Source organism: Citrus sinensis, chromosome 6 (assembly GCF_022201045.2).
Source record: "Citrus sinensis cultivar Valencia sweet orange chromosome 6, DVS_A1.0, whole genome shotgun sequence".
Classification (NCBI taxonomy): Eukaryota; Viridiplantae; Streptophyta; class Magnoliopsida; order Sapindales; family Rutaceae; genus Citrus; species Citrus sinensis.
The window spans coordinates 22,830,749-22,856,752 of NC_068561.1; the positions used below are offsets into that span (position 1 = coordinate 22,830,749).

Sequence of the window (26,004 nt, forward strand, 5' to 3'; positions counted from 1 at the left end):
ACTAATAAGAACAATGAGTTGATTATTTTATAAGGCTAAATTAAGGAGATACATTTAGTTACTAAAACTAAAACCAAAATAATAATACTAATAATAATAATAATAATAATAATATAGGGTGTATTTGGAAGTGAGGTGTTGTAACTTTTAAGCTGCAGTTGTTGTAAAGTAAAAGTTATAGCTGTGAAATAGAAGTCGAGAAAAAAAAATTGTTAAGCTGTCAAAGTCCAGCTACAAATGTTACCAAATACCTTAGTAGTTGGGCTGCTACCTCACAACACTTCCAAACAGGCTAATAATCTTTCAAGTAGAAATTTAAGTCACATTAATCCCCATCAAATGTTAAACGAAAGTTAACAATGTTAATTAGTTCAGATAATCTTTTTGTCGGAGATTGAAAACCATGGACCTTCAAGCACAGTGATGCTTCGCCAAAGATTCGGGACTTGCAAGCAAAGAATGCCTCAATGCCACATGCAGCCGGTGTGGGGTGCCCTTTGCATTGAGCCATCTATGTAAACATCATGTGGCTGGTTGCCACGTGCAATACGGCTGTAACTAGTAACAAACCATTCTTACTCTTTTCTCATTTTTCAATCACATGTTGCGTTGCGTCTCCCCCACACGTTTAATTACCATTAAACATATTTTTTAAAAAATATATATATTTAGAAACTAGCTATTAGATCCTTGTCTAAGGAACAAAGGTCAAACAGTTCAAACAAATATATCAAGTTAAGTTAAAGTCATCTACTAAAATAATTTTCTCGATTTCACCGACACTCCCAGAATCAATGTTTTGTGCTCTGCTGTAGTACTAATGCTTACTTAATTACAAGATATAAAGAAGATGAGGCTAACTTTCTCTGCTTCATCTCCTTCTTCTTCTTCTTCTTCTTTAGATTTGAGAAAATCTCGCCTTTCTGCTTATATCTTCTCCTTGTTATCTTTCGCTTTCATATTCTTCTTCGCTGCCATCCTTTACGGCGAAGATTTGGTTTACATCTTTATCCTGGGCAATTCCGAGAACAACCCTTTGCGCCAGCCCATCTCAACAATTAATGAGTCAACTTGTCCGAGCTGTTTAAACTCCTATTCCTATACAAACTCTACAGGTAAAGGTAAAAAGTGATGTGAAGCTGTTAATGTTGTGCTTAAAATTTTCCCCCAAAAGAAAAAAAAAATTGAGGGAGTAAATCGAAAATTTCTCATCAATTTCTATGCTCATTTTATGTTTGACCTCCTCATCTCTACCGTTTTTTAAGTTATGGTAGATCCGAGTTCATGATTTCGTCATTATGGTCCTCGGAGTTGGTAATGTAACTCCCGTGAAACCAAAATTTTCAATGCTGAGTTTTGTATTCTGTTTTGGGTTAAGAAAAGAACAGGGCAAAGCTAGCGTTTGCTTTATGGGAGACGAAGGAAGGGTGTGATGTGTTCAGTGGGAGATGGGTCAAGGACGAGTTGACTCGGCCACTTTACAGAGAATCTGAATGTCCTTACATAGTGCCGCAGTTGACGTGTCAAGATCATGGCAGGCCTGACCAAGATTATCAGCATTGGAGGTGGCAGCCTCACGGCTGTGATCTTCCCAGGTTCGTGCATATTTGTGGTTACCTTTGTTTTAATTTTTTTTCATTTATTTATTTTCGGTAAAAAAGTTCATGGGCTCTCGGATCAGGGCTCTGTCCGTACAGTAGTAAAGTTTTCATTTATTATTTCGTTGCATCAAATTATTTCCATGTTGATCCCGATCGGGAAGCACTCAATTACTCAATAGTTTACTGGCAACTCGCTTGTGAGGTAAGGGATTTGGTCATGTGTGTATTAATTAATCACTTGTGGGGTAAGGGATTTGGTCACGTGTGTATTAATTAATGGACGAAAATTTCTTCAGTGCTTTGGATTTCGGATTAGCATTCACTTGGGCCCATATAATTGGACTACGCCCTAACCTAACTAAGGGCCCGTTTGGCTTAGATTCCGAACTGGTGGGCTGCACGGGTGTTTGGTGCTGCACAACCCAGCCGTTTGCTTTTTTTTTTTTTATTTTTACTTCGTTCATTATGTTATAGTTGTTAAATATATAAATTAACAAATAAATTATTATTTACCGTACAGCTAAGCTTTTGCTTGACATGCATGCCTTTTATCCGACAGCAGCCGCGTAGCGATAGCTTAAAAGCCACGTCATCTAATTACCAATAGGCCCAAGTACCGATTTCCAACTCTTTAATGTATAAAAATGAGTAATGTATTCCTTGCATAATTAGGATGTGGCATACACATGAGGAATGGCCCCTCCCTTTACCAATTTAATTCAGTATAAGACTTGATAATTATCAACAAGATAATGCTTGGAGACTTAGAAAATCGTTGATGGAGAGTTCCATCCAATTGTGAACAAAAAGGTTTTAAGTTACATTGAGTTTTATCCAATTTTAAATTAAAGGTTTTAAGTTGTATCTTCGCTCCATTGTTGTCATTTATTTGTTAACAAGATAAAAGGGAAGCAGAAAAATAGAAACTAACTTAATTAGAAAGTGATTATTATTTGAAGCAGTGTTTATTTGTTCACATTATTTGACTGGTTTTATGAGTCACACGTACACATTCATCAACGTCTATTGTCTAACAGCATTAGTCTTTTCAAGAAAAGTGTGATCTGATGGGATCATCCGGATTGTAGTGCAGCTATGTTAGCATTTTCACTAGAATATTATCTTTATATATATATATATATATATATATATATATATATGTATAAATTATTTTCTTAAAACTGTACATATAAATTATTTACTTAAATTGTACAGTTTTAATGCAACATTGATGCTGGAAACACTTCGAGGGAAGAGGATGATGTTTGTTGGTGACTCATTGAATCGAGGCCAGTATATTTCCATGGTGTGCCTTCTTCATAGGCTCATCCCTGAAAATGCCAAATCAATGGAAACCTTCGATTCACTAACAGTTTTCACAGCAAAGGTGACATTTATATACAATGCATTTTAAGATGTCAACAATCTCATTGCTGCTTGTTTTCATATTATTAATTATTAGCTTGTGTGTGTGTTTTTTATTTAATTAACACAGGACTTCAATACCACAATTGAGTTCTACTGGGCACCGTTTCTCCTTAAATCAAACGCAGACAATGCTGTGATTCATAGGATAACCGATAGGATTGTTAGGAAAGGTTCGATAGATAACCATGGACAACATTGGAAGGGAGCTGATATTCTAGTGTTCAACACTTATCTATGGTGGATGACCGGCCAGAAGATGAAAATCTTGTAAATTTGTGTATAAATATATATGACATAGCTTCATTATCGCACTGTATTAGTCCTATTGTTCTTAATCTAGCAAAGGGCTCTCAGGTTCTGTTTCTTGATTAATTTACAGGAAAGGATCTTTCGATGATGAAAAGAAAGAAATTGTGGAGATGCCAACTGAAAATGCCTATCGAATGGTGATGAAAAGTATGTTAAGATGGGTGAAGTTGAATATGGATCCAAAGAAAACCAGAGTCTTCTTTACTAGCATGTCACCTACTCATGCCAAGTGAGTACTAAATTCTCTAAAGTACTAATAATTGTTGTTGCTACAGAAAAGCACTTATAATTTAACTATTAATTATACACATTCTTAGTTCGTTCCCCAACTCGTGACTAATTAAAGTTTTTGAAGTTCTATTATAGGAGCATAGAATGGGGAGGTGAACCGGGAAAGAACTGTTACAATGAGACAACTCCAATTGAAGATCCAAACTATTGGGGATCAGATTGCGACAAAAGAATAATGCAGGTGATAGGGGAAGTGTTCGGGAACTCAAAGTTCCCCATTACATTTCTCAACATTACACAGCTCTCGAGTTATCGCAAGGATGCACACACATCGATTTATAAGAAGCAATGGAATCCATTGAGTCCAGAGCAGGTAGCTAACCCTGTGAGCTATGCTGATTGTACGCATTGGTGTTTGCCCGGCCTTCAGGATACTTGGAATGAACTATTATTCACCAAGCTATTTTATCCTTGAAAACCAAACGGGTGATGGGGAATTCGGGCCGGGCTGTTAACTTTATTAAAATCGGGCCCTATTATTGCCTCCATCCTCGTCGGAAACCGAGGGGAGATGCTGGATGTTTGGCATGCTTTATGGTTTATATATATGTTCTTTTCAATCTTTTTATATTGAGGAATTTTACTGCAAAAAGCACAAAATCTTTTTTGTGTATTTCTGTGGGTAGTGGTCGTCTTTTGCGCTGAAAACTTGCAACTTTACTTGACAAGCACAAGCGGTTTTGGGACCTTTTCGCCATTTTAAATTAAAATGTGTAACTGCCCGAGCTAGAGACAAAACAAATTAACAAAGACATATTCCCTTTTATTCAAATGTGCCATGAGAAGAAATAAACTTTGAATTTCTCTTACTAGATAATAATTAAGTAAATATAACTCTATATAATTAGCAAATGCAAACTATTTTAATAATTTTAAGATTTCTAGTTTTGTGTTATTGTTTCTATTTTAGATTATTTTTGTGTTGAGAGTTTTTTTTTTCTTTTTGTGTTAAGAAAAGTAAAATTATTCTCTAGATCTGAAAATTGAAATCAAGGGACTTCAAAATATTTTAAAAACGGGGAGCGTGTTAATGATAAAATTTATTTTTAAAAAAATGGGGGTAAGTTTTCATTTTTAAAGATAAATCAAAATTATCATTTTAAGGGGAGTATAATATTAAAATTTATCTTTATTATTAATAATAATATTATACTTACTTAATTTAGATAATTAGTGCATGTATATCACCAATCAATGAATATATGGATTGACTATCTAAAATGAGTAAAGATAATAATAATATTATTAATATTATACCAGAAAAAAATAACGTCCCAAATATAATTTGTTGGCCGAAGGGATGACATCATAAAACGTAGATCTGACGGTGGATGGATGGAGGTATGCTTGTTTGAGATAAAATCATAAAAAGTTCTGTTGGGCCATTTAGTGAGAGAAACAGGAAGGATTTGAGTTGTTTTAAGTAGGGATGGCAAAAATCCCCACGGGGACGGGTACCCTCGGGGATTTTCCCCATTCGGGGAGGGTATGGGGATAATTTTATACCCAATTTTTTATTCGGGGAGGGGACGGGGAAAATTTTTTACCCAATTTTTTATTCGGGGAGGGGACGGGGATGAGGTGGAATCCCCATCCCCTACCCATTTCCCCATTTTAATTTTTAATTTTATTTTTATTTTTAAAATTACTAATAAATAAATAACAAAATTATAAATATTGTTAAAAATAATAAATATCAAAATATTTATATTATTAAATGCTAATAGGTATCCTACATTAGCTCGAATTGCTAGAGATATTTTGGCAATTCCAATTACAACAGTTGCTTCTGAATCAGCTTTTAGCACCGGTGGTAGAGTTGTGAGCCCACACCGTAACAAACTTCATCCAAGCACATTGGAGGCCTTAATGTGCTGTCAAAGTTGGTTACGAGCTTACAATAACAATATGAGTTTATTTTACATTGTGATTATATTATACAGTTATTAATATTTGCACTTATAAGTTACTTTACTTATATTATTTTCATTGTTTTATAATTATTTTAATAATTTATATTTTGAATGTGACTTTGTAATGGATCAATATTAATGTAAGATATATTTTGAACTTTATTTTTATCTGAATTTTTTATTTTAATATGATTAATTTAAAATCGAAAATAAAAATAATGTATTAGACTATTAGTTATTCGGGGACCGGGGACCCTCGGGGATCCCCTGTTATTATTCGGGGAGGGGATGGGGATTCTCTCAAGTAATTCTGACGGGGACGGGGAGGGGACGGGGACATATGCAAAATATCGGGGATGGGTATGGGGAGATTGGTCCCCTCCCCTCCCCTCCCCATTGCCATCCCTAGTTTTAAGCTTGATCCCAACAAAAAAAGTCCGTCTCCTTCTGTGGGCGCAGTGTGGTCCCCATGTAACCTGTCCTTGTTTCCGTCGTATGTATGAATGTATCTATCAACGTTCCAATAATGCCCTCGATGGTATTTCTAACTACAAAAGTACCATCCACAGTAGTCTCTTTTTGTAAATAAAAATACATAGTTTTTGGAAATAATGCTAATCTTAAAAATAGAGAAAATATCCACCGTCCACCCATTTTTTATACTTTTTTTAAAAATACTTATAATCTCCTTCTGTGGGCGCATTTGATGGTTGTGGAATTAATTTCTTTATTGACCAATGAGAAAAATAATTAGATTTAATCTAATTATTTTTTATAATTTTTAAGCTGAAATTATAATTTTCGTTTTAGGGATAAAATGGTCATTTTTTTAAGTTTCCGTTAGTTTTGTTAACGGATTTTAAATAGAAGTGGAAAAGTTAAACAAAATGTAACTTTAGGTGGATTCCAGCCAAAAAATAAAAGAATTGTGTATTTTTAAAAAATGTGTAAAAAATGGGTGGACGGTGGATATTTTCCCTTAAAAATATTGCCAACGTTGATAAACTCCCCAAAAGAAAAAGGAATCCCGTGCCGATTATTGATTTTTATTGTTTTCTACTTTACTTTGATCGTCATCAAATATGGGGCGTAGAGTGAAATTCAAACAAAAAGACTTATTTTATCAATACAAAAATTTTCAATCAATATATTTACTAGTGCCTAATTTTTTATTTTTTATTATATCATATTAGACATTGCTAGATTATTAGAATAGGTGCAAAATCTTTTTTTTTTTTTTGGGTATCACTTTTTTATTTATTTGTTTATATATATTCAAGAGACACGTTTTTATCTAATAAGAATATTACATAAACATTATGAAATGGTTGTGGTGGAATAGCAAATGACTTTATAATTTTTTTTTTTAAACGAACTTGTAAAAAAAGGAAATTTAAAAAAAAAGAGAGAAAAGTCGATATTTTGACTTTTAAAATATAAAAGTTAAATTTTGGACTTCTTATAGTTTCTTCTTAAATACAACATGATCATGGGATTAAAGATTTAGAGCTTAAAAAAAAAAAAGCCAAGAAAAATCCCAAGACTCAGATGTTAGTGGAGCACTAGCATTAAACGGTAAGGTCAAATTGTCAATGATGGGATAAATTGATAATGGTATTGCATACTACGTAATGCTTGACTTATTAAATTAAACAAATGTTGCGAACCATTAGTGGCTTGGGTGGTTGAGTCAGATCGTCAGATCGAGACCGGATCGAATTGATTTTGATTTTGATTTTTTTTTTTATGAATATTAGTAAATTGCATTAGAGTTAATTAGATATTTAATTTTTTATATGAATATTCAGTTGAGTATGAGATCGCAATTAGCCAAATGAGTTAAGTGATCCGTTTTATTCCTTTCAACATCAAGGATGAAGGTTTAAATTTTTATTGTAGGCTTAATTTCCGCTTATATGAATAATTTTAAGTAGGGACTTTAATTTACATTAATGTTAAGTAAACATTTTATGCATATAAGAAAAGCAAAAAAAGAGCAATGTCTATAGAGAGATTGAACATATTAATTGAATGAGAATAACATTTGACTTTGTCATTTAAAATAATTATATAAGTTAATTTATTTTGTACCGCTCCAATTGTAAGCAACAGTTTTTTCAAAATTCAAGTTATCTGTACGAATATCAATAAGTATAAATATTTATATAATATAATTTTTTTTTTATAAATTTAACTATATAAAAATAGAGAATTATTATATAAATACAATAATGACTTTTTCATCCATACCTTAATCTGTAATTTAATTGTATTCACACAATTAACAGCTCGAATATTAATTATCTCCCAAGATAATCACCCCACACTGGTTCCAAAAAATTGCCATTCCTATCACAACAGGGCAAAACCAACCAAAATAAGGATCCTACAACTCTTAAAAAGTTTATTTAAAGGCTAAATCATATTAGGAAATCAAGATAATGCTGACTAAGTAAAGATATGTTAAATAAAATCCACGTAATGCATCCAAAAAAATATCTAACTCAAGTAATTATGGTATGTTTAAGTTATTCGTCCAATAACGTAAGGCCAAAAACGTCAATTAACCAAACATAAATAATCCCACGTGCCACGTGTCGTCCAACACAGAGTTCCTCTCCTTGTCGTCTCCTCAAATAAGAAAAACCCGACCCGCCCTCTCTCTGTCTATAACTCTTAACTGTGATCTCTCTTCGACGTACACACTGATTCTTCTACGTCTCTACAGAAAACAAAAACTGTCCGTTTCAAAGAGAACTTGAAACAAATTAAATTTTGTTTTATTTTCTTTTTCACGACAGTTTCAAGTCATGGACGAGAATTCAGCTCTTATCGAGCAAATTCTGAGGGAGGATGAGTTAGAGTATAGAGGATTGAGTAGAAGTTACAATAAGGATGAGGAGTGGCAAACGGTGTCGTATAAGAAAAGGCACTCGAAGCAGCCGAATTCCGATAATTCTTTGCCCGATCGCCGACCTGACGACGGCGCCACCACCTCCGACGTGTTCCGGGCCATCGAGGAGCACTCGGAGGAGCGGCGTCGTCGAATGTCGGTGCCTCAGGTGGCTACACCCGTCACCGGAGAGGGATCGAAGAGGCATTCTGACGAGGATGACGACAGTGATGCAGAGGTGTCCGCTGCTGTGGTGGAGGTTAAGAAGGTGAAGCAGAAGAAGCCAAAGAAGCCGAAAGTTACGGTGTCTGAGGCGGCGGCGAGGATCGACGCCGGTGATCTTGGCGCATTCCTTGTTGACATAACTGTGAGTGAGAATTTCATTCTTTTCACAAAAAAAAAACTGTTTGGTGAATTTAGTTCTGTGGTTGCATGGCTCGGTAAATATGTAATTTTGTTTGTTTGATAGGGATCATACGAGAAACAGGAAGATATACAGCTGATGCGATTCGCTGATTACTTTGGTCGGGCGTTTGCTTCAGTCAGCTCATCTCAGTTCCCTTGGTTGAAGACATTCCGGGAGTCCACTGTCGCCAAGATGGTTGATGTGAGTGAGATTGGAAAATTTGAATGTGATAGATGATTAAACAAGAATAAAATGTCTATAATTGACTAATTATCAAATGGAATGAGTTATAATGCATAATTGGCTTCGATTATGTAAAGGGTGTCATACTGATGTTGACTTTTACATCTTTTTCAGTTTTTATTTGATGGTTATAGGAGAATCATATTAAAAGGATCTGAGCTCAGATGAACGAATTTGATCATTGATTTTTCTTTTTTATTTTTCACTTGGATGCATACGCATTTACACCCTCAATTTCACTGTCTTTCAGTTGTGAGCATGATATCAAGTTTCTTTGTCAGAAATATCTGTGGATACATTGGCAAATCGATACTGGGTCCTTATGGAGACTTGGATAAGAGTGAGATAATTCTTATTAACGGTCCATAACAGACTCAGTATCAAAAAAATCTCAGCATTGATGAAAAAACTTTCTTTGTCATTCTGGCTTTAATATTTCAGCCGTGTAATTATGTCATGATCGTGTTTTGTCTTTTTCGAACATTATTTAATAGATCTAGGATTCTTATTAAATGCACATTGTGATATTTCTCGTCAACAGATCCCGCTTTCGCATGTTCCTGAAGATGTATATAAGATGTCAGTTGACTGGCTTAACCAACGATCTTTTGATGCGCTTGGGTCCTTTGTGCTATGGTCATTGGACAGCATTCTTGCTGACCTTGCAAGTCATCAAGGAACTGGAAAGAGTTCTAAGAAGGTTGTTCAACAAGCTTCATCAAAGTCTCAGGTAACTTCAAGTCATTTCTCACTTTATACATGCTTTATGCACACTTGATGCTGGTTTATATGCAAGTGATGGAATCTATTGAGATTTGTGGAATTGGACACGTGTTTCACATTTTGATATGGAAAGTCGGCATCCAGAGGACAGCTTCAGAACAAAAGGTTTTGGCTTCTAGTTGAATTTAGTTTATTATGGTAAGAGCATTGTATAGTGTTAGTAGATCATTTAGCTATTAACAATGTGGAAACCATTGGACAGTCCATGGTTCTATTTTCAAGGCCCATCCATGCTCGTCTGTGAATTTAATTTGATGGAATGCCTCTTCTATCTGTTTGCCTAGCTGATTTTGAGACTTGTCCTGATATGGACAATATTTCTCCCTTTTGTCAATTTATAGAATCATAGATTAATGTGTGGTATTGCAAATATTTTATCAGTTTAAGATTTTCTGGAAGGGCATAATGTTTTAAGATATCTGTATGTCAACTCCCCATCAGATTTCTTACTTTCTTGGGGTTTGTTCTTGGTTGTAGTGAATGAAAGCCTTGTAGATATAAAATATCTGAGGATGTTTCATACTGAAAATGCTGTGGACTATCAATCGATTTGCTTCTTGTTTTCTCATTGTAAGATATTCCACACAGAATGTGAAAATTTTCTGTATCGATGCTGTTTGGAGGCTTAGAAATTGTTTTGACCATCTTTTTATTTATCATTAACTCACGCACTTATTGAAGCCCGAACCCAGAACTTGAGTCCTTGGAAGGATGCTCTTTACCGCTAGAGCTAGACCTTGAACATGAAGCATGTTCAATGGAATTTGTCTGTTTAGTATTAAAAGTAAGAGAGATATTTGATATCTTAATGAATGATGTCTCATTTCTTTACACATGACTTCTGTTAGTTGACATGAAACTTCTTTTCGAAGGTCTATACCTCAAAGCTATTGAACTTAATTTAGATGCCGTTACAGTATTTTTCGCTACCTACAGTGGATTTTCCTATTAACTGAGTAGTGTTGGAACTGCAGGTAGCCATATTTGTGGTTTTGGCCATGGTTCTGAGACGTAAGCCTGATGTGTTGATCAGCTTATTGCCTATCATGAGAGAAAATCCAAAATATCAAGGACAAGATAAGCTTCCGGTCACTGCCTGGATAATTGCTCAGGTGACTGTAGAGAACATTGAAGACATGATATCATGTCCCTGTTTTAAGCATTTGAATTTGAAACTGGGAACTTTATTTATTTATTTATTTTGTCTAGACTGCCCAAGGAGATTTGGCGGTGGGGCTATACATGTGGGTGCGAGTTCTTTTGCCCATGCTGAGTGCGAAGTCAAGTTGTAATCCGCAGGCCAGAGACTTGATTTTACAGTTGGTGGAGAGGTTGGACATCACTGAAATGAACAATCTCATAAGTTTTGCACCATCTTCTATAATTCATTTTTGTGTTTGTGTTTACATCTGTGATTTTATGGCATTCCACATTGCAAATTGCATGATTATATTCTGCTTCTTTCTAACTTTTCTTCCTCTGGGTGAAATTAGAATATTATCCTTCCCAAAAGCACGCACTATTTTGATAAATGGTGCTGTCAAAAAGGGAGAGCGCCTTGTGCCACCGTCAGCTCTTGAGGTTTTGATGCGAGTCACTTTTCCAGCACCATCTCTTCGAATTAAGGTTGGTTCTGCTGTGGAATATTTGCTATATACCTGATTGAACATTTACTGCAAAGTTGGGGTTTGAGAAAATTGTAATTTATGTTTCACATAGGCAACTGAAAGGTTTGAAGCTATATATCCAATATTGAAGGAGGTTGCCCTAGCTGGTTCCTCTGGGAGCAAGGCAATGAAACAAGTTGCACAGCACATATTGACCATTGCCATCAAAGCTGCTGGAGAAGGTTTGATAAACTCAAGTAGACCTCCTTTTTGGTGATCTTTGAAAGTGGAGTTGTACCTGATCAAGTTGTGCAATGACAACATTTTGCAGGCATTCCTGACCTATCAAGGGAGGCAAGTGATATTTTTATATGGGCTTTGACTCAGAATCCTGAGTGTTACAAGCAATGGGTGAGCATTGTCTGCTTCATTATGATCTTTCATTTGTCCATTGAGACTTTGTGTTATGCTTTCTCTAAATCAGTAAATATCGTTGCTGCTTCTCAAAATATTTTCAAACTCTTGAATAGGATATGCTTTATCTGGATAATCTTGAAGCAAGTATTGTTGTCCTGAGAAAGCTGTCTGATGAATGGAAGGAGCACTCTGTTAAAGATCCTAAGGGTGACCGTTTGAGGGAAACTCTAAGTAGTTTCAAGCAGAAGGTAATATGCTTCGGACATTCTGGACAAGATGTTTTAATTTTAATGCACTACAATTCTATTGCTATGAAATCTTCCGGATACAAACTTACCATGTAGTTCTCTCAATCTGGTTTATTGGTCTTTTGGTTATTATCAGTCACATATTGATTCCAACAAACATATGTTGATATCTTTTTTCTGAAGTATTGTTGACTTTTGTTACTGCATATGGCAATTGAATAAATTTCACTGACTGAATCGAAGTTCCTAGTGCCAATTGACTCTCTGAAATTGCATTTACAACGAACAATTGGAATCTGAATAATAATGCACTTTATCAGTCTATTTGATTTGTGCATCATTGCTAACTTGTTTCCTTTTGTGTTTATACAGAATGAGAAAGAGTTGAAGAAGGCAGAAGATGCAACCCGCATTGCGTTATTGAAGGATGCAGACAAGCGTCGCAAGCTGATATTGAGAAAATTGTCGCAAGGCCGTGGATGTATGAAACACATGGTTATTGTCTCTGCTGCTGTGGCTGTGGGTGCAGTTGTTGTGTCCCAAAACATGCAATCTTGGGACATGAAGAAAGTGTTGGAAATATTTAATTGACCTTTAAACTTTTGCAACACACTCGAAGAATTCAGAGCAGTCAGTGCCGCAAAACCAGTCCTATAGGCTTAAATTATATCCGGCTTAGGTCAGTTCTCCAAGGTGACCCCTCGCAAAATGGGCAGAGGAGGTGAGTTTCTTGCTGTAACCTGTTTGGTTTCTAAAGAACCAGCAGTAGGAAGCCAGCAACCCACTTGTGTGGTGGCTGTCATCTGACATGGTGTGTAAAATGCTCGTGTGTGGTGTTCAGTTGTCGAGTCTGTTGAATGACTTGTTATCTTTTCATAGGGACTAATTTTAATAGTGTTGTGTCCTTTTCCGGATTTAAGCATTCAGCAAAGCAAAATTGCTACAGAGGGGTAAAAATGAATGGCGAAAAGAATGTGCAAATAAATTAGTTCAAATTTATTATTTATCTGCTTTTGCTAACTTGAGTATTCGTTTGTTATTTTCTGCTTTCAATTAATAGAATTACCTTCTCAAAAAAAAAAAATTAATAGAATTACATTATTTATTATTATTATTTTTTCCCTCAGCTCGGTTAGAGATGAATTGTGGGATTGGGTAAAAGAGTTGCACTGAACTCTTTTGAGACTTGCCCCCTAATTCAAGTTCTGGGGTAGGTGAAAGTAAGGGCTAAACTTGAGTTGGACACAAATGGACGTTTCTAGTTCGCTATGAAAAATTACTGATGGTCTTGAGCAACCGTGATTTTATGGTAACCTTTACTAAAATTGGTACGAAAATTTCAGAGACTTCATTCGTGAAGCCTTTTAAAATTGCAATGTAACCGAAATTGCTGATTCATTACTCTTAACACATTAACATGCTGGATCCTGCAAAACTATAAAAATTTCAGAGACTTCATTCGTGAAGCCTTTTAAAATTACTATGTAATTCAAATTGCTGATTCATTGCTCAACACATTAGCACGATGGATCCTGCAAAACTGTAACATAATTACAAGTGATCCTGAGCACAAGACGGACAGAGTAAGACGGTAATTACAAACGATAATGCAGTACGGATATATGCATTCAAAGAATGTCAAAAAGGTGAAGAGCTAGATTCTTGCAGTCCCTGGATTTGAACAAAGGATTTCATTAAATAAAGGCATTCACATTGACTGAAAGAGTATCTAGCATAGCAGTGTTTTAGTGTCAATACATCCATGCATCAACGTTAATTAATTGTTAACTGGAATTATAAAAATTATTATTCGTAATCAAATATTTTGTACCATCCACTTCTTTTATGTTTTGAGTAGTTTTACAATGAGTGAATTTACCAATTACCAGAAACCTCTAATAAAACTTACCCAAAAAAAAAATCTAGTAAGTGTGTCAAGAACATAATTGATAAATTAACTTAAAAAGAAAAGTTGACATCTTTATTTTATGAAGGTGATGAAACCTTCATGTTTGAAGTTATTTATAAACTAGAAATCTGGAGGAAAACCAATCGCTACTTGAGCTAAAAGTGTTTCCATCTTTTCATTGTACAAAAACAGAAAAAATTAATTAATTATACTAACTCATTTTTTCCGTTCTTAATTTCTTAGTCAGGTGAGATTAGGGATGGCAAAAATCCCCACGGGGACGGGTACCCTCGGGGATTTTCCCCATTCGGGGAGGGTATGGGGATAATTTCATACCCAATTTCTTATTCGGGGAGGGGACGGGGAAATTTTTTTACCCAATTTCTTATTCGGGGAGGGGACGGGGATGAGGTGGAATCCCCATCCCCTACCCATTTCCCCATTTTAATTTTTAATTTAATTTTAATTTTTTAAAATTACTAGTAAATAAATTATAAAATTTAAATTATAAAATTATAAATATTGGTAAAAATAAAAAATATCAAAATATTTATATTATTAAACTTTTAGGCCTAATTAGCTAATTAAAGTTCTAAATTTTTATTTAGGACATTAAAAAGACTGAGTAGATTCTATTAGCCAAATTTTTTTTTAATTTTGATATTCTTTAAATATTTTAAACTTAAATCTATTTTTTATTTAATTTTAGATGTTATAATTGCCCACAGCGAATCACAATTTTAATATCTAATCTAATCTAATCTAATATTTACTTTTGATTTGCTCCGATTTAACTATTGTGTTGTAAAGGGAATAGTCCACATTTATAAAGTGCCCACGCCACCATTGAAAAAGTTAATTTTGAATCTAAATTTGATTTTATTTGTAACAATTTTGTATTAGACTATTAATTTGTTCATGATAGTTTGTAAAATAAGTTTGTATCTCTTGTATGTTGCGTTACTTACTAATTTAATGTATGTGACTTTTGTAATAGATATTAATGTAAGATATATTTCGAACTTTACTTTTATTTGAATTTTTTATTTTAATATGATTAACTCAAAATCGAAAAAAAAATGTATTAGTTATTCGGGGATCGGGGACCCTCGGGGATCCCCTGTTATTATTCGGGGAGGGGATGGGGATTCTCTCAAGTAATTCTGACGGGGACGGGGAGGGGATGGGGACATACGTAAAATATCGGGGATGGGTACGGGGAGATCGGTCCCCTCCCCTCCCCTCCCCATTGCCATCCCTAGGTGAGATTGATATGTTTCATGCTATTGCACTATTTTTGAGTCGGTGGATCACACAATATTCAACTGAAAAAATCATCACGCTAGTTGGCGTCCTCTCTCTCTAACCCATGTGCCCAAAAAAAAAAAAACAACAATAATAATAATACATAGTACAAGTAACAAAAAAAAAAGGGTTAATTCAGTCATGCCCCTAAATGTCTTAACATATTCCACCGCGCACCTAAATATTTTAATAATCCCTAATTCACACTTAAATTCGTTAATTTGACCGTTTATTCTAACAGTCAAAGGATAAATTTGGAAGTTCATACCCTAAATATTATTTGATGATGATAAATTAAATTTATTTGATAAGTTAATTGATGGGATTATTATTAATTAAGAATTTTTAATGTAAATATTAATTATTGGATTAATAGTTTATCTCATTTCATTCTTTTTTAATTCAAGATAAGGGGTATTTTAGATATTTCATTAAATTTCAAATAGCTCCGTTAAAAATAACAGTCAAATTAACGAAATTGGATGCGCAGTGAAAAATATCAAAACCTTTAGGTGTACGGTAAAATATATCAAAACATTTAGGGGCTGAGTGGAAATAACCCAAAAAAAATCGAAAATTGTAACTGTTTAACTACCACTTGAAAAATAATATCATCAAAGATATCTTAAGAGAGAGAGATGAAAAAAAAAAAAGACACAAATAACGTGGCAAAGTTTGACAAAAGTGGCAAATAAAGCTCCAATAAATAAATAAACCCCCAGACACGCCGCTTTTATCGGTCACCTTTTCCATCAAAACCCTATCTCCATTTCTTTTGTTGCTTAACCCTTTGTTCGCGCCTTCAATTTTGCGTTTTATTGTGTGCTTTTATAATGCATATATTATAATTTCCCCAAATCAGCTATATATATCCCCCACAATATCTCCATTTTTCTTCATTCCAAATTCTTCTTCTCTTTTTCTTTTGAAAGAATCATCTCACAGAGTGAGCGAAGTGAGGTAGCTCTAGTGTAGAAGACAATACACATGGCCACCTCTCGCAGCTCCATTCTGTTCTTGGTGTCAATTCTTCTTTTGATCACACTCTCCAATGTGGCTGAGGTATACGTTATACCTACACTTTAATTAGCATGTTGTATGTGTACATTTAGAATTAAGTAGCTACTGATGACTCATAATTTAATAATTTATTTCTCGCCCACTATCATCACGTGGATTTTCGGAATTTATAAGAGTATTTGTCACAATGTTAAAAGTGAGTGGGTTAATCTAAATTTATAAATTTTTATGTACCGATTTTTTTTTTAAGTTTATAGTTTCTCCATTATGACCCGCATTGTAAACACTTAATTAGATTTAGTATATATGTGTAGCCGCTCTGAGTTAGTGGGCTCTAACTTGATCTTGTTTGTTTTTGTTAATGAACCCTCAAACAGGCTTATGGTCGTGGCAAGCTCCGGTCATCAGGTAATTAATGAGATGTGTATATATACGTAGTAAGGTGTTTTTTTTTGGTGTCTTTGAACTTTTTTTGCCACATGAAATGTAAAGAGTAATATAATAATTTTGTTGCAAATGTAATTTCAGAATGCAATCCAAAGTGTTCTTATCGGTGTTCGGCGACGTCGCACAAGAAGCCATGCATGTTCTTTTGCTTAAAGTGCTGCTCAAAATGCCTGTGCGTGCCTCCTGGAACTTACGGAAACAAGCAAGTTTGCCCTTGTTACAATAACTGGAAGACCAAGGAGGGAGGACCCAAATGCCCTTGATTGAGAATTTTTTTTTTTTTTTATCGAATCAATTTTATGTCACTAATAAACAGGGCAATTCAAAATCAAGAGACTTAAGAATGTTTATTTTCTCTTTAGAAAAATCTGCGGCTTGGGTCCCTCGTGCTTAAGATTTTATTCTACTTTGATTTGATGTCAATTAGCTGCCTTCTTAAGAAGGGTTACTTTGATCACATGATGTAATCTTTTTATCTGAATTTCTTCTTAAAAAGATCATATGCTTGATTATGGTTAACGAGGGTGTGAAAATTAAATCTGCTTGAGAAAATTGTTCAGGAAAATTAAATTCATGGGCGATTAAAGCTCTTTTTGCATACCCATTGTTTCCCATGTAGAAATTCATTAATTCGGCAAAAAGATTTTTTTTTTTCTTCCAAAAGTATTCTTCATTCCTAAAAAATCGAATGATTGTTAAGCTAATTCTTGAAGAATTGATGTCAATTATAAATTTTGACTAAATTTGTAACCGGAAAATCAATGCGACAATCTTTGTTGCATGAGTCACCCACCGACTACACTAGTGGTTGGTAGTCGCCTCAATAATGTGTTGTGGGTTTCTCTTTAGTCATTTGGACCGGCTTAGTGCTTACGCGTTTACACCTCTTGTCCTCAACAAATTTCCACCCTCATCTCACTCTCCCTCTTTTTTTTTTTTTCTTTTTTTTTTTGGAGTATTAGGATATAATTACATTGACAAGTTTTCTTATTAATTAATCACATGAATTTTTAATTATTAAGAAGCTTACATCAAGAAAAAAAAAATCATTACCCATCATCAATATAATATATTTTTAATTTAATTAATTTAATAATGTCATGTCAATTTAAATAAATAATTTTTTACTATATATATCTTTTCGTTCTAGAATTTGATGCAATAACTTATTTTATTCATATTTTTTAAACAATAGTTTAAAACATATTTTTGTAAATTAAGATAATTCATCGACTGCAAAATAAGATTTTTAATTAAGAGTAAATAAATTATTTTAAAATAAAACTTTTGAAAATAATTAAAGAACATGTGATTTTCTTTATAAATTTAAAATTTAAAAATAACTTAATGAATAAATATTATTATTATTATTAAATAATATGAAAAAATATATATTTAGGACAAAATAAAAAATATAAATTTTATAGCACTAGAGTATTTTTATTTTGTCCTTTAACTTGTTCCTAACTTTAATATGATCAAAAAATAAATAAATAAACAATCAATACTGTACTTTATCAAAAGTAAACACAAACTCCTTTATTTACATGAATAAAAACACACATTATAGACACAAAACACAAATTTAAAATACTACATAATAGAATATAATGTGTTATAGTGTGTGTGTGTGTGTTTTTTTTTTTTAATTTATCCCTAATTTTGATATAGACAGTAATCTTAGATCGAATAATAATAATAATAATAATAATAATAATAATAATAATAATAATAATAATAATAATAGTTGACTTCATTAAAAAAATATAATATGTATATGTAGTGTTGTTTTTGTTTTATTAAGTTATCTTTAAATTCTAAATTTGTCATGACATAATCCAGATCTAGCGTTTTGGGCCTTAACAAGGCTCACATTATTTTATTTTTGGAGCGTTTATACATTCTAAAATGCATCTATTAACAATTAAGGTGTGAATCACCCCTAATAAACTCAACATCTCTCCTATGGTTTGTCAATGTGAGATCTACGTAGGGTGTTACATACACCCCCCTTAGGAACTCAGCGTTCTCGCTGAAGTTTGCCCCACCATCGCTCAAGAGAACACGCAGAGTCACTCTGACACCATCTATCATGACCCAACCCAGACTTAATAAGATATTGTTTGCTTTGGACCTTAACATGACCCACACGGTTTTATTTTTGGGGCGCCTATACACCTTAAAATACGTCTTTTGCTAATTAAGGTGCGGATCACCCTTTATAAACCTAGCATCTCTCCCGTACTTTATCGATGCAGGATTCGTCTAAGGCGTTATAAAATTTATGTAAAAAGTCATATATTATTTAATTGTTCTTGAGGTTTTTATTTTTAAAATAATTTGTATTTATTTAATTAAAAATATTATTTTGCCCTCAATAAATTATATATTAAACTAACTATAAATTAACGTAAAAGAGTTTTGGACTATTGTTCGAAAAGTAGAAATAAAATGAGTTATTATTTAAAAAAGAAGAATGAAATAGGTTATAGCATCAAATTCTGATGATGAAAAAGGTTATGTTCCGGTTATTAAATGTTAAAAAAAATTAATGGATTAATGATTTAATTAATTAAATTTAAACTTTATGGACAACAATTTAACTCGTTGGAGAAACAATACGTGTCCTTTAGGATCCAATCTTGATCAAAGTTCTTTTTTTTCCCCCAAAATCTGCATATGCTGTCAATGGATAATGTGCCAAAATTATTCTTCATTTCTGAATATATTTTTAGCTATAGAAAAAGTTATTTGAAGTAAATTCCTAATGTACACAAATTACAAATAACAAAAATTTTAAAACATGTATAAAAACCGGGCTTGAAAGAGACACCCATATCCATACGGCCACTCGCAAGAATTATCCGCAATGGATAGGCATTTTTGTCATTATGCAAAAGAGCAAGGCAGTAATGTGATGTCGTGGCATAAAATCTGGCCAACCGACGAGACAACTAGAATCGTAGAGTAACCAACACAAACAAACATACATACATGCATGCATGCATGCATGTGGACCCACAAAGCACAAGGCAAGCTCATCGGCCATCGCTAGTAATAAGTTTGGTCAGTTGTGGCAAGCACTGGGCCACAGGCCTAGATTGTGGTTCACATTTCACTTGACAATTTTCTTGGACTAAATTCTACTCTTTTTAAACTAACGTTCTCTGTCTCTGCAAAGTCATCCTAGTAAAGTCCTTGAGCTTGCTAACAGGTTTGTTAGTCTGTAACTTAATCTTCTTTGCGTGCAACTCATGCTTCCTAAGCTGACTCCTTGACTATTACTATAGCTTATTTCCCTAGTGGGTTTCTTTTCTTTTCATCATTGTTACTGTTTGCTGGGTTCATGACTGAAGCTGCGCGATCATTTTACAGTTGTAGAATTATGATTCTTGTGTGGTTCGTTCTACATTGATCCACAATGAATTTTCTGTTCAGATTAGATGATAGTTGTTGGTGTTTATGGTTTGTGTTCAAAGTTTGATCTTTGATCGCCAGAAAACTTGCTGATCGGATTTTATAAATTGTTAAAGAGGTAGTTTTTCGATAGCTGAAGAATCTAATAGGAATTTGCTCAAATGAGTGTAAAAGATTGAACTTTTGCATTTCTAATTCAATTGTTTAAATTGTGGAAATTAAACTAGTTATATCCTGATTAGGGCATATATGACTCCTGGTCAGTGACAAAGTGTTGTTTTGACTGCAGTTTTGGCCTATTGTTGGGGGTGAGTGCTGGTTGGGATCATTTCATTTCCATTTTGATCCTAACCATGGCACTTACTGCAAGCAGGGTTTCAAATGGACCTGTTGTTTCGAAGGAGATAATTACCTCTAGATCACATGGAATTGTATATTCTTTTACCAAGACGGCAGTGCAACATAAACTATGTCCTGCTATTCAAGGAATTGAGCTTCAGCAAGTAAGCGATGGACATCTTTCTGCACAAAAAATGAGCTTTTCCAATGACGGTTTGTCTAGCTTATCTCGGAAGCCTATTAGCTTTGTCTCTAGAAGGTCTTCGATTTTATGCTTCTCAAATGGAACACGTAATGCTGAAGCAAAAGAATGCATTAGACCTTATGGCGATAGCTCTGATGTGTCAAGGTAATTGTAGTTTATGATTATTTCTTCACTCTGTTGAATGTGTGTCGAGTTTCATGAGAGTTTTATTTTAGTATGATTTGTGAAGATAGGCAAGGTTTGTTGTGTTTGGACATCGACTGCTGGAATGACAGTTGACAGAGTTTCATAATTTGACCTTTACTCTTTGGAAAAATGCTATGCTGAAAAAGGATGGGTTTTCTTGTTGTAATGGACAACCAAAGAGGATCTGAAGACAATTGATTACCATCCAAAAGGCATATAAAAATTAATTCCAATGTTAACGTTCAAATGTATTGGATGGTGGGCTGAGGTCTCATGTAGATGTCACTCATGCAAGTGCAAAAGTCTCCAAACCATCTTATAGGACATAAAGTAAGCATATGATGCAAGATGAAAATTTTTGTGTAAACAATTCTCTTATGCTCCTTGTTCCTAATGATTTATCTCCACTTTTTTTTTTTTTTTGGTCAGTGCATGTATTTTATTTGTTGTTAGTCGATGCTACCTCGTCTGTTACATTTAGAAATATCCTTTTGTGTATTAGTATGCAAGTTGCAGAAGATGAAGATGAGCATCCAGTCATGCCTGGGAGAACTATTCACTCAAGTCAGGTTTTAGCTGAAGCTTGCAAATTTGTGTACAACGATGCAAAATTTGTTAATGAAAGGGCCCGAAATGACATTGTCTTGCTTTCTCGGTAATTCCAAAATCCTTTTGTTTACCTGATTTTTTGTGCAAGTGTTTGCTGTAGTGATCATTAATCTTGGCTTCCACATCCGCTGTGCTTGCTCATGAAAGCAGCATGCATTCTCATTTAAGATTCTGAAACTTCGAAGAGAATTTAGCAATTTCATGCAAAATCTGCAGCATCTGTAAGTAGTGCACCAATTACTCATGGCATGATGTGAATATTAAGTATTATTAAGTGTATGATTTAATTTTGAATTCATATTTCCTCTGAATATGCGAGGAATGTGCTGGAGTGTTTCTATTTAGGGTATTTTTGTAACTGTTGTTTATCTGCTTAATTTTGAAAGCAGAAATAGTTGAAATGTTTGGCAAACACCCATTTTTTTGTTTGGCCATTATATTTTACCAACTACCCACCCGTTTCCGCTTTTTATGGTTTTCCAATTTTCTTCAGAAGCATTATGAGGTTGGATGCTCGCGCACGTCAAGACATGGCTATTCTTGGGTCTGAGTTTCTTAAGCTTAATGGTAACTATTTAAACTTCAGTTCAATGTCTTGAGATGTTCCAATATAGCTTTCTTAATGTATTTATCTGCTACAATGATAATTTGGATACAAGAACTAAACTTTGCAATGAAAGCATGGGGAATGAGTTCGATTTTTGCCATTTCTTCAAAGTCTATTTTTATGCATGCAAAGATTCATTTTGAGTTTTCAAGGAGCACATTGGTTATTTCAACTGTGGCAATGGCCTTTTTTCAATTTTCAGTTTTCATTTGTTCTTTTGCTGAGAGAGTAGGTTATTGGCCGAAATGTGATGGAAAGAGTAAAGGAATCATTATCCTCCATTTTTTTTTCTTAATAAAGGAATCATTAGCCTCCATTTTTTTTCTTTTAACTGTGGGTGGAATTATGCTATGATCTTCTTTGTTTGGTTAAATTGATATTTTTCCTTATGCTGACCTTCTGCTGGTAGCTCGGGCAAGAGAAGATACAGAGAAAATTGACCGCGATGTGAAGCAAAAGGCCGAATGTCTTCATCATATAGCTACTGTATGTATATCTAGCTATTGAACTTTGATTTTTTTTGGAGATATAAATGTGCATCTCTGTTCTCATGTGATGATGAATTAATATTCTCTTCTAGATCTTGAAAGATAAAGCCGAGTCTAGATTGAAGCATGCTGCTGATAAGCACTGGAGTGACGGGGCCTTGGAGGTATCTTCATCTGTTCCATTTCAATTTTCTTTCATCTATTGATTCACTTAATGCATGTGGTACTTTAAAATGAATAAATAAATGAATATGTAATAAGTAGCTCTGCAGAACTACAGATAGATCGTTTGTCTTTTATGTTTGTCATATAGTTGATGTGTCCGTTTGCCATTTATTATCTCTGAATTCACACATAATAAGATTCTAGTTGAATTAGATGTAAGGTCATTGTATTTGCTTGGGAAACAAGAAGATGGTTGGTTACCTCTAAAAGTTTTAAGAGGAAAGGAATTAATTACCTGAGTGCTAGATTCAAGCTAAAAGGCAATGATGAGAAAGACTAATTATTTTTCTTCTTCTATCGTCCTGTTTAGGCTCCTACTTAAATTAAATCAAGAGGCATACATATCTATGTGATTTTCAGGACTTTGAGGATAGATTAGTGTATCTGTTGTGAATAACACTGTGTTGTAATAATAAATCATGGTGTACTTATTTGGCTATGTTTAGGCTGATCTGCGCCGTGCTGACTTCCGTGCCAAGCAACGTGCAATGGAAGATGCCCTGATGGCATTGGAGGTGATTCAACTGACAACTTTTCTTTCCCTTTCATTCCTTTTTGTGTGCACATTTCACATTATGTTATCAGTTTATGGAATCAGTTTTTGTGGCGGTTTCACATGTCCCACGTTGGACAACTGATAAGAACTATTCCTCCTCATCTTTTTCCCATTGCATATGTTTCTACCAATCTTTAAAAAGTCAGTATGTGATTTTTGTATTCTATTTTTCATTTTTGTGCTTCTAAGAAAGAAATTTAAGCTCTTTTCACTTATGGTTTCACAGTTTCTCAAAAATATCCATGACATGATGGTGAGAAAGATGTACAAATTGTAAGTTTCTTAAGTAATTGCACATATCCCTTACCGTTATTTTTTCTGCTTCTTTTCCTCTGGAATGTCACAAGTCATTCTGTTTTCAAACTGTAAAATTCTGACATGTTATGGAATTCAGCCCTCTGCGTAGGGAAAAGATTTCTCTATCAGATCCTGAGATGATGGGATGTATAATGCTTGAGAAAAATGGGAAAACACTTGATTTCTTCCCCGGGGAAGTGTCTACCGATCGTATTACTGCTATTCAGGTCCCTTTTCTATGTATGTCTTAATATTCCTTTCATCCATTGCATCTTGAAGAACATTGATACCATTGCATTTGACAATGTTCAGGAAGCTTATTGGAGTATGGCATCTGCCCTTTCTGAAGCAGACGGAATTGACTATACTGATCCCGAAGAGGTTTAGATCTCGTGGACTCATATTTGTGATTTAATGGAAAAGTTGATAGAATTAAGATTATTTTCCTTGTTCGTTTAGTTACCTGCTCTCTCTTGTTTGGATCAGCTTGAGTTGTTGGTCACAACTCTTATAGGTCTTGATGCAATGGATGGAAAAAGTAGTGTATCACTATTGGCAGAGTGTTCAAGTTCTCCTGATGTGAACACTAGGTAAGCTATTCATGTGTTTTTGGTTTCAAAGTTCAGTCTAAGTAGTGTAAAACTTTTAATTGTTCATTCCCAAGAGTGTCTATATCTGGAAGCTAAGTCTTTTGAGCCTGTGGTAGCTTCTAGTGAAAGTGTCGTAGAACAATCTTTTACACAGACCATTTCCCTTGTTACTTCAAGACAGTTATTTATCTAGAGGCCCTGTTTTGACTGTTAGTTTGTTCAACTGACAATAAATTTTTCACCATGACATACTTGCATACTACAAACGGTTGAAGCATAAGACTGTAATTGCAGTCCTATCTGAACTATCTCATACTATTTTCAGAGTTTTCAAATCACGTATTCTTATGGATGTTGACCATGGTGTGCTGGTAATGTTTGCTTGTCGTTTAGTTGTATGAGATACAAAAATCAAAATGGCTATTTTTAATCATACCTACAAACTTGAAAGTTGGGTATGTACATAAATTAAAGAGGTAACTGTTGGTAATCGGACAAAAGGATGCAGACATGGAACCTATGAGAACTTTAGAAACATTTTGCCACGCTGGTTATAAAGTGTTTGCAGATATATTTTTCCCTTATTCACTTTTGCTTTTTCTTTGCTGTTGTATAGACAAGCATTGGCAAATGCATTAGCAGCTGCTCCGTCCATGTGGACTCTTGGAAATGCTGGCATGGGGGCATTGCAGGTGCCTGTTTTTCTTACCCTGATGGTTTCCCAAATGATAATAATTATGTCTCTTTCCTGTATGGAACTAACTCATGTCCTTGCTTCCTCTTGCAGAGACTGGCTAAAGATAGCAACCCTGCAATTGCTGCCGCAGCTTCCAAAACAATTTTTGAACTGAAGAAGCAGTGGGAAATAGAGGAAGGAGATAGCTGGAGGTTTATGATGAATCCAAAGCCAGCTGAGGGAGAAGAAACTGAAGAAGCCAATGACGATGCTGATACAAACTGAGAAGTAGTCAATCTGTTATATTGTAAATATCTATATGTAGGTTCACCGGATTCCTCATCAGGACCTGCTGACTATTGAACCCACCGGCAATAGGTATCGGAAGAAACCACTTGTCAGTTGCAGTGATAACTGACAAGTGTTGATGTAAAGAAAGGCTTTCATATGTTTTATTAGTGTTTCATTAACTCACAAAAATGCCGAATCTCATCTGAATCATCATTTGGCAGGACTGTTCGGAAGAAACCACTTACCACTTACCACTTGCAGTGATGACTGGTGAATTTTGATGTAAAGAAAGGATTTCATGTTTTTAATAGTGTTTCATTAATTTATTTTGGCAGTTACCTATGCTTAGTGTGCAAAACTAACTTCATATTATGTTAATAAAGATGTAGAGACTAATCTTGGATGTACCAATGAGTATGATTGAACAAAATGACCACCAAGATAAACAGCTTTGTAATTGTTTTGACGTTAACGCCGTCTGAAGCTTATAATAAATCACACAAATATGCAATAATGTACGGAGAGACGATAAATAATCAATAAATAAAACTAAAACTAAATTCGAAATGCCGATGCTGGCTTCCACAAGCTCACCAACCAGAAGAACTCAATTCATGTTTCTCATGTATGGCTGCCGGTTCATGAACCAAGTTTTCCAGGTTGTAATCCTAAATCTTTAAGTGCCTTCAAGTTCCAAG

General features: G+C 34.3%; 4 protein-coding genes across 8 annotated transcripts; all 4 read left to right on the forward strand.

Moving 5' to 3' along the window:
* The first annotated feature begins 689 nt into the window (after positions 1–689).
* Positions 690–4,189, forward strand: LOC102617503 (protein trichome birefringence-like 33). 2 transcript variants are annotated; one of them, XM_052442943.1, is made up of 6 exons: positions 690–1,121; positions 1,379–1,595; positions 2,817–2,988; positions 3,097–3,296; positions 3,409–3,567; positions 3,705–4,189. In XM_052442943.1, the coding sequence occupies exons 1-6, from the start codon at positions 851–853 to the stop codon at positions 4,042–4,044; spliced, it is 1,359 nt and encodes a 452-aa protein (XP_052298903.1). In that variant the 5' UTR covers positions 690–850; the 3' UTR covers positions 4,045–4,189. The 2 variants fall into 2 exon arrangements, with proteins under 2 accessions (XP_052298903.1, XP_006482087.1); XM_006482024.4 differs by having other exon boundaries at positions 691–1,115.
* A 4,012-nt stretch (positions 4,190–8,201) lies between these two features.
* LOC102617976 (uncharacterized) lies at positions 8,202–13,145 on the forward strand. The gene is made up of 10 exons (XM_006482026.4): positions 8,202–8,802; positions 8,905–9,042; positions 9,626–9,814; positions 10,842–10,979; positions 11,077–11,198; positions 11,361–11,493; positions 11,587–11,716; positions 11,806–11,885; positions 12,005–12,139; positions 12,512–13,145. The coding sequence occupies exons 1-10, from the start codon at positions 8,353–8,355 to the stop codon at positions 12,728–12,730; spliced, it is 1,734 nt and encodes a 577-aa protein (XP_006482089.1). The 5' UTR covers positions 8,202–8,352; the 3' UTR covers positions 12,731–13,145.
* Positions 13,146–16,205: 3,060 nt separating this feature from the next.
* LOC102618255 (gibberellin-regulated protein 5) lies at positions 16,206–17,339 on the forward strand. Its single transcript, XM_006482027.4, has 3 exons — positions 16,206–16,415; positions 16,751–16,781; positions 16,902–17,339. Exons 1-3 carry the CDS (start codon positions 16,341–16,343, stop codon positions 17,081–17,083), a joined length of 288 nt encoding a protein of 95 aa, XP_006482090.1. The 5' UTR covers positions 16,206–16,340; the 3' UTR covers positions 17,084–17,339.
* A 2,543-nt stretch (positions 17,340–19,882) lies between these two features.
* Positions 19,883–25,648, forward strand: LOC102618540 (senescence-associated protein AAF, chlorolplastic). Of its 4 annotated transcripts, XR_371072.4 has the most exons (14): positions 19,883–20,034; positions 20,527–20,925; positions 21,470–21,622; positions 22,070–22,143; positions 22,593–22,669; positions 22,764–22,835; positions 23,343–23,411; positions 23,679–23,725; positions 23,847–23,976; positions 24,062–24,130; positions 24,236–24,339; positions 24,956–25,031; positions 25,127–25,393; positions 25,528–25,648. XR_371072.4 is itself a non-coding variant. In XM_006482028.4 (13 exons), the coding sequence occupies exons 2-13, from the start codon at positions 20,591–20,593 to the stop codon at positions 25,298–25,300; spliced, it is 1,380 nt and encodes a 459-aa protein (XP_006482091.1). In that variant the 5' UTR covers positions 19,883–20,034; positions 20,527–20,590; the 3' UTR covers positions 25,301–25,648. The 4 variants fall into 4 exon arrangements, 3 of the variants coding, with proteins under 3 accessions (XP_006482091.1, XP_006482092.1, XP_052299448.1); XM_006482028.4 differs by having other exon boundaries at positions 25,127–25,648; XM_006482029.4 differs by lacking the exon at positions 19,883–20,034 and adding an exon at positions 20,048–20,355 and having other exon boundaries at positions 25,127–25,648.
* The last annotated feature ends 356 nt before the right edge of the window (positions 25,649–26,004 follow it).

Bases quoted from the DNA above. Each gene is read 5' to 3' on its own strand.
- LOC102617503 (XM_052442943.1), top strand. From the start codon at position 851: ATGAGGCTAACTTTCTCTGCTTCATCTCCTTCTTCTTCTTCTTCTTCT. The intron at 1,122-1,378 runs GTAAAAAGTGAT...TTTTGGGTTAAG, and splicing joins TACAAACTCTACAGGTAAAG to AAAAGAACAGGGCAAAGCTA. The intron at 1,596-2,816 runs GTTCGTGCATAT...TAAATTGTACAG, and splicing joins CACGGCTGTGATCTTCCCAG to TTTTAATGCAACATTGATGC.
- LOC102617976 (XM_006482026.4), top strand. From the start codon at position 8,353: ATGGACGAGAATTCAGCTCTTATCGAGCAAATTCTGAGGGAGGATGAG. The intron at 9,815-10,841 runs GTAACTTCAAGT...TTGGAACTGCAG, and splicing joins AAGCTTCATCAAAGTCTCAG to GTAGCCATATTTGTGGTTTT. The intron at 10,980-11,076 runs GTGACTGTAGAG...TATTTTGTCTAG, and splicing joins CTGCCTGGATAATTGCTCAG to ACTGCCCAAGGAGATTTGGC.
- LOC102618255 (XM_006482027.4), top strand. From the start codon at position 16,341: ATGGCCACCTCTCGCAGCTCCATTCTGTTCTTGGTGTCAATTCTTCTT. The intron at 16,416-16,750 runs GTATACGTTATA...ACCCTCAAACAG, and splicing joins CACTCTCCAATGTGGCTGAG to GCTTATGGTCGTGGCAAGCT. The intron at 16,782-16,901 runs GTAATTAATGAG...ATGTAATTTCAG, and splicing joins TGGCAAGCTCCGGTCATCAG to AATGCAATCCAAAGTGTTCT.
- LOC102618540 (XM_006482028.4), top strand. From the start codon at position 20,591: ATGGCACTTACTGCAAGCAGGGTTTCAAATGGACCTGTTGTTTCGAAG. The intron at 22,670-22,763 runs GTATGTATATCT...ATTCTCTTCTAG, and splicing joins GTCTTCATCATATAGCTACT to ATCTTGAAAGATAAAGCCGA. The intron at 23,412-23,678 runs GTGATTCAACTG...ATGGTTTCACAG, and splicing joins ATGCCCTGATGGCATTGGAG to TTTCTCAAAAATATCCATGA.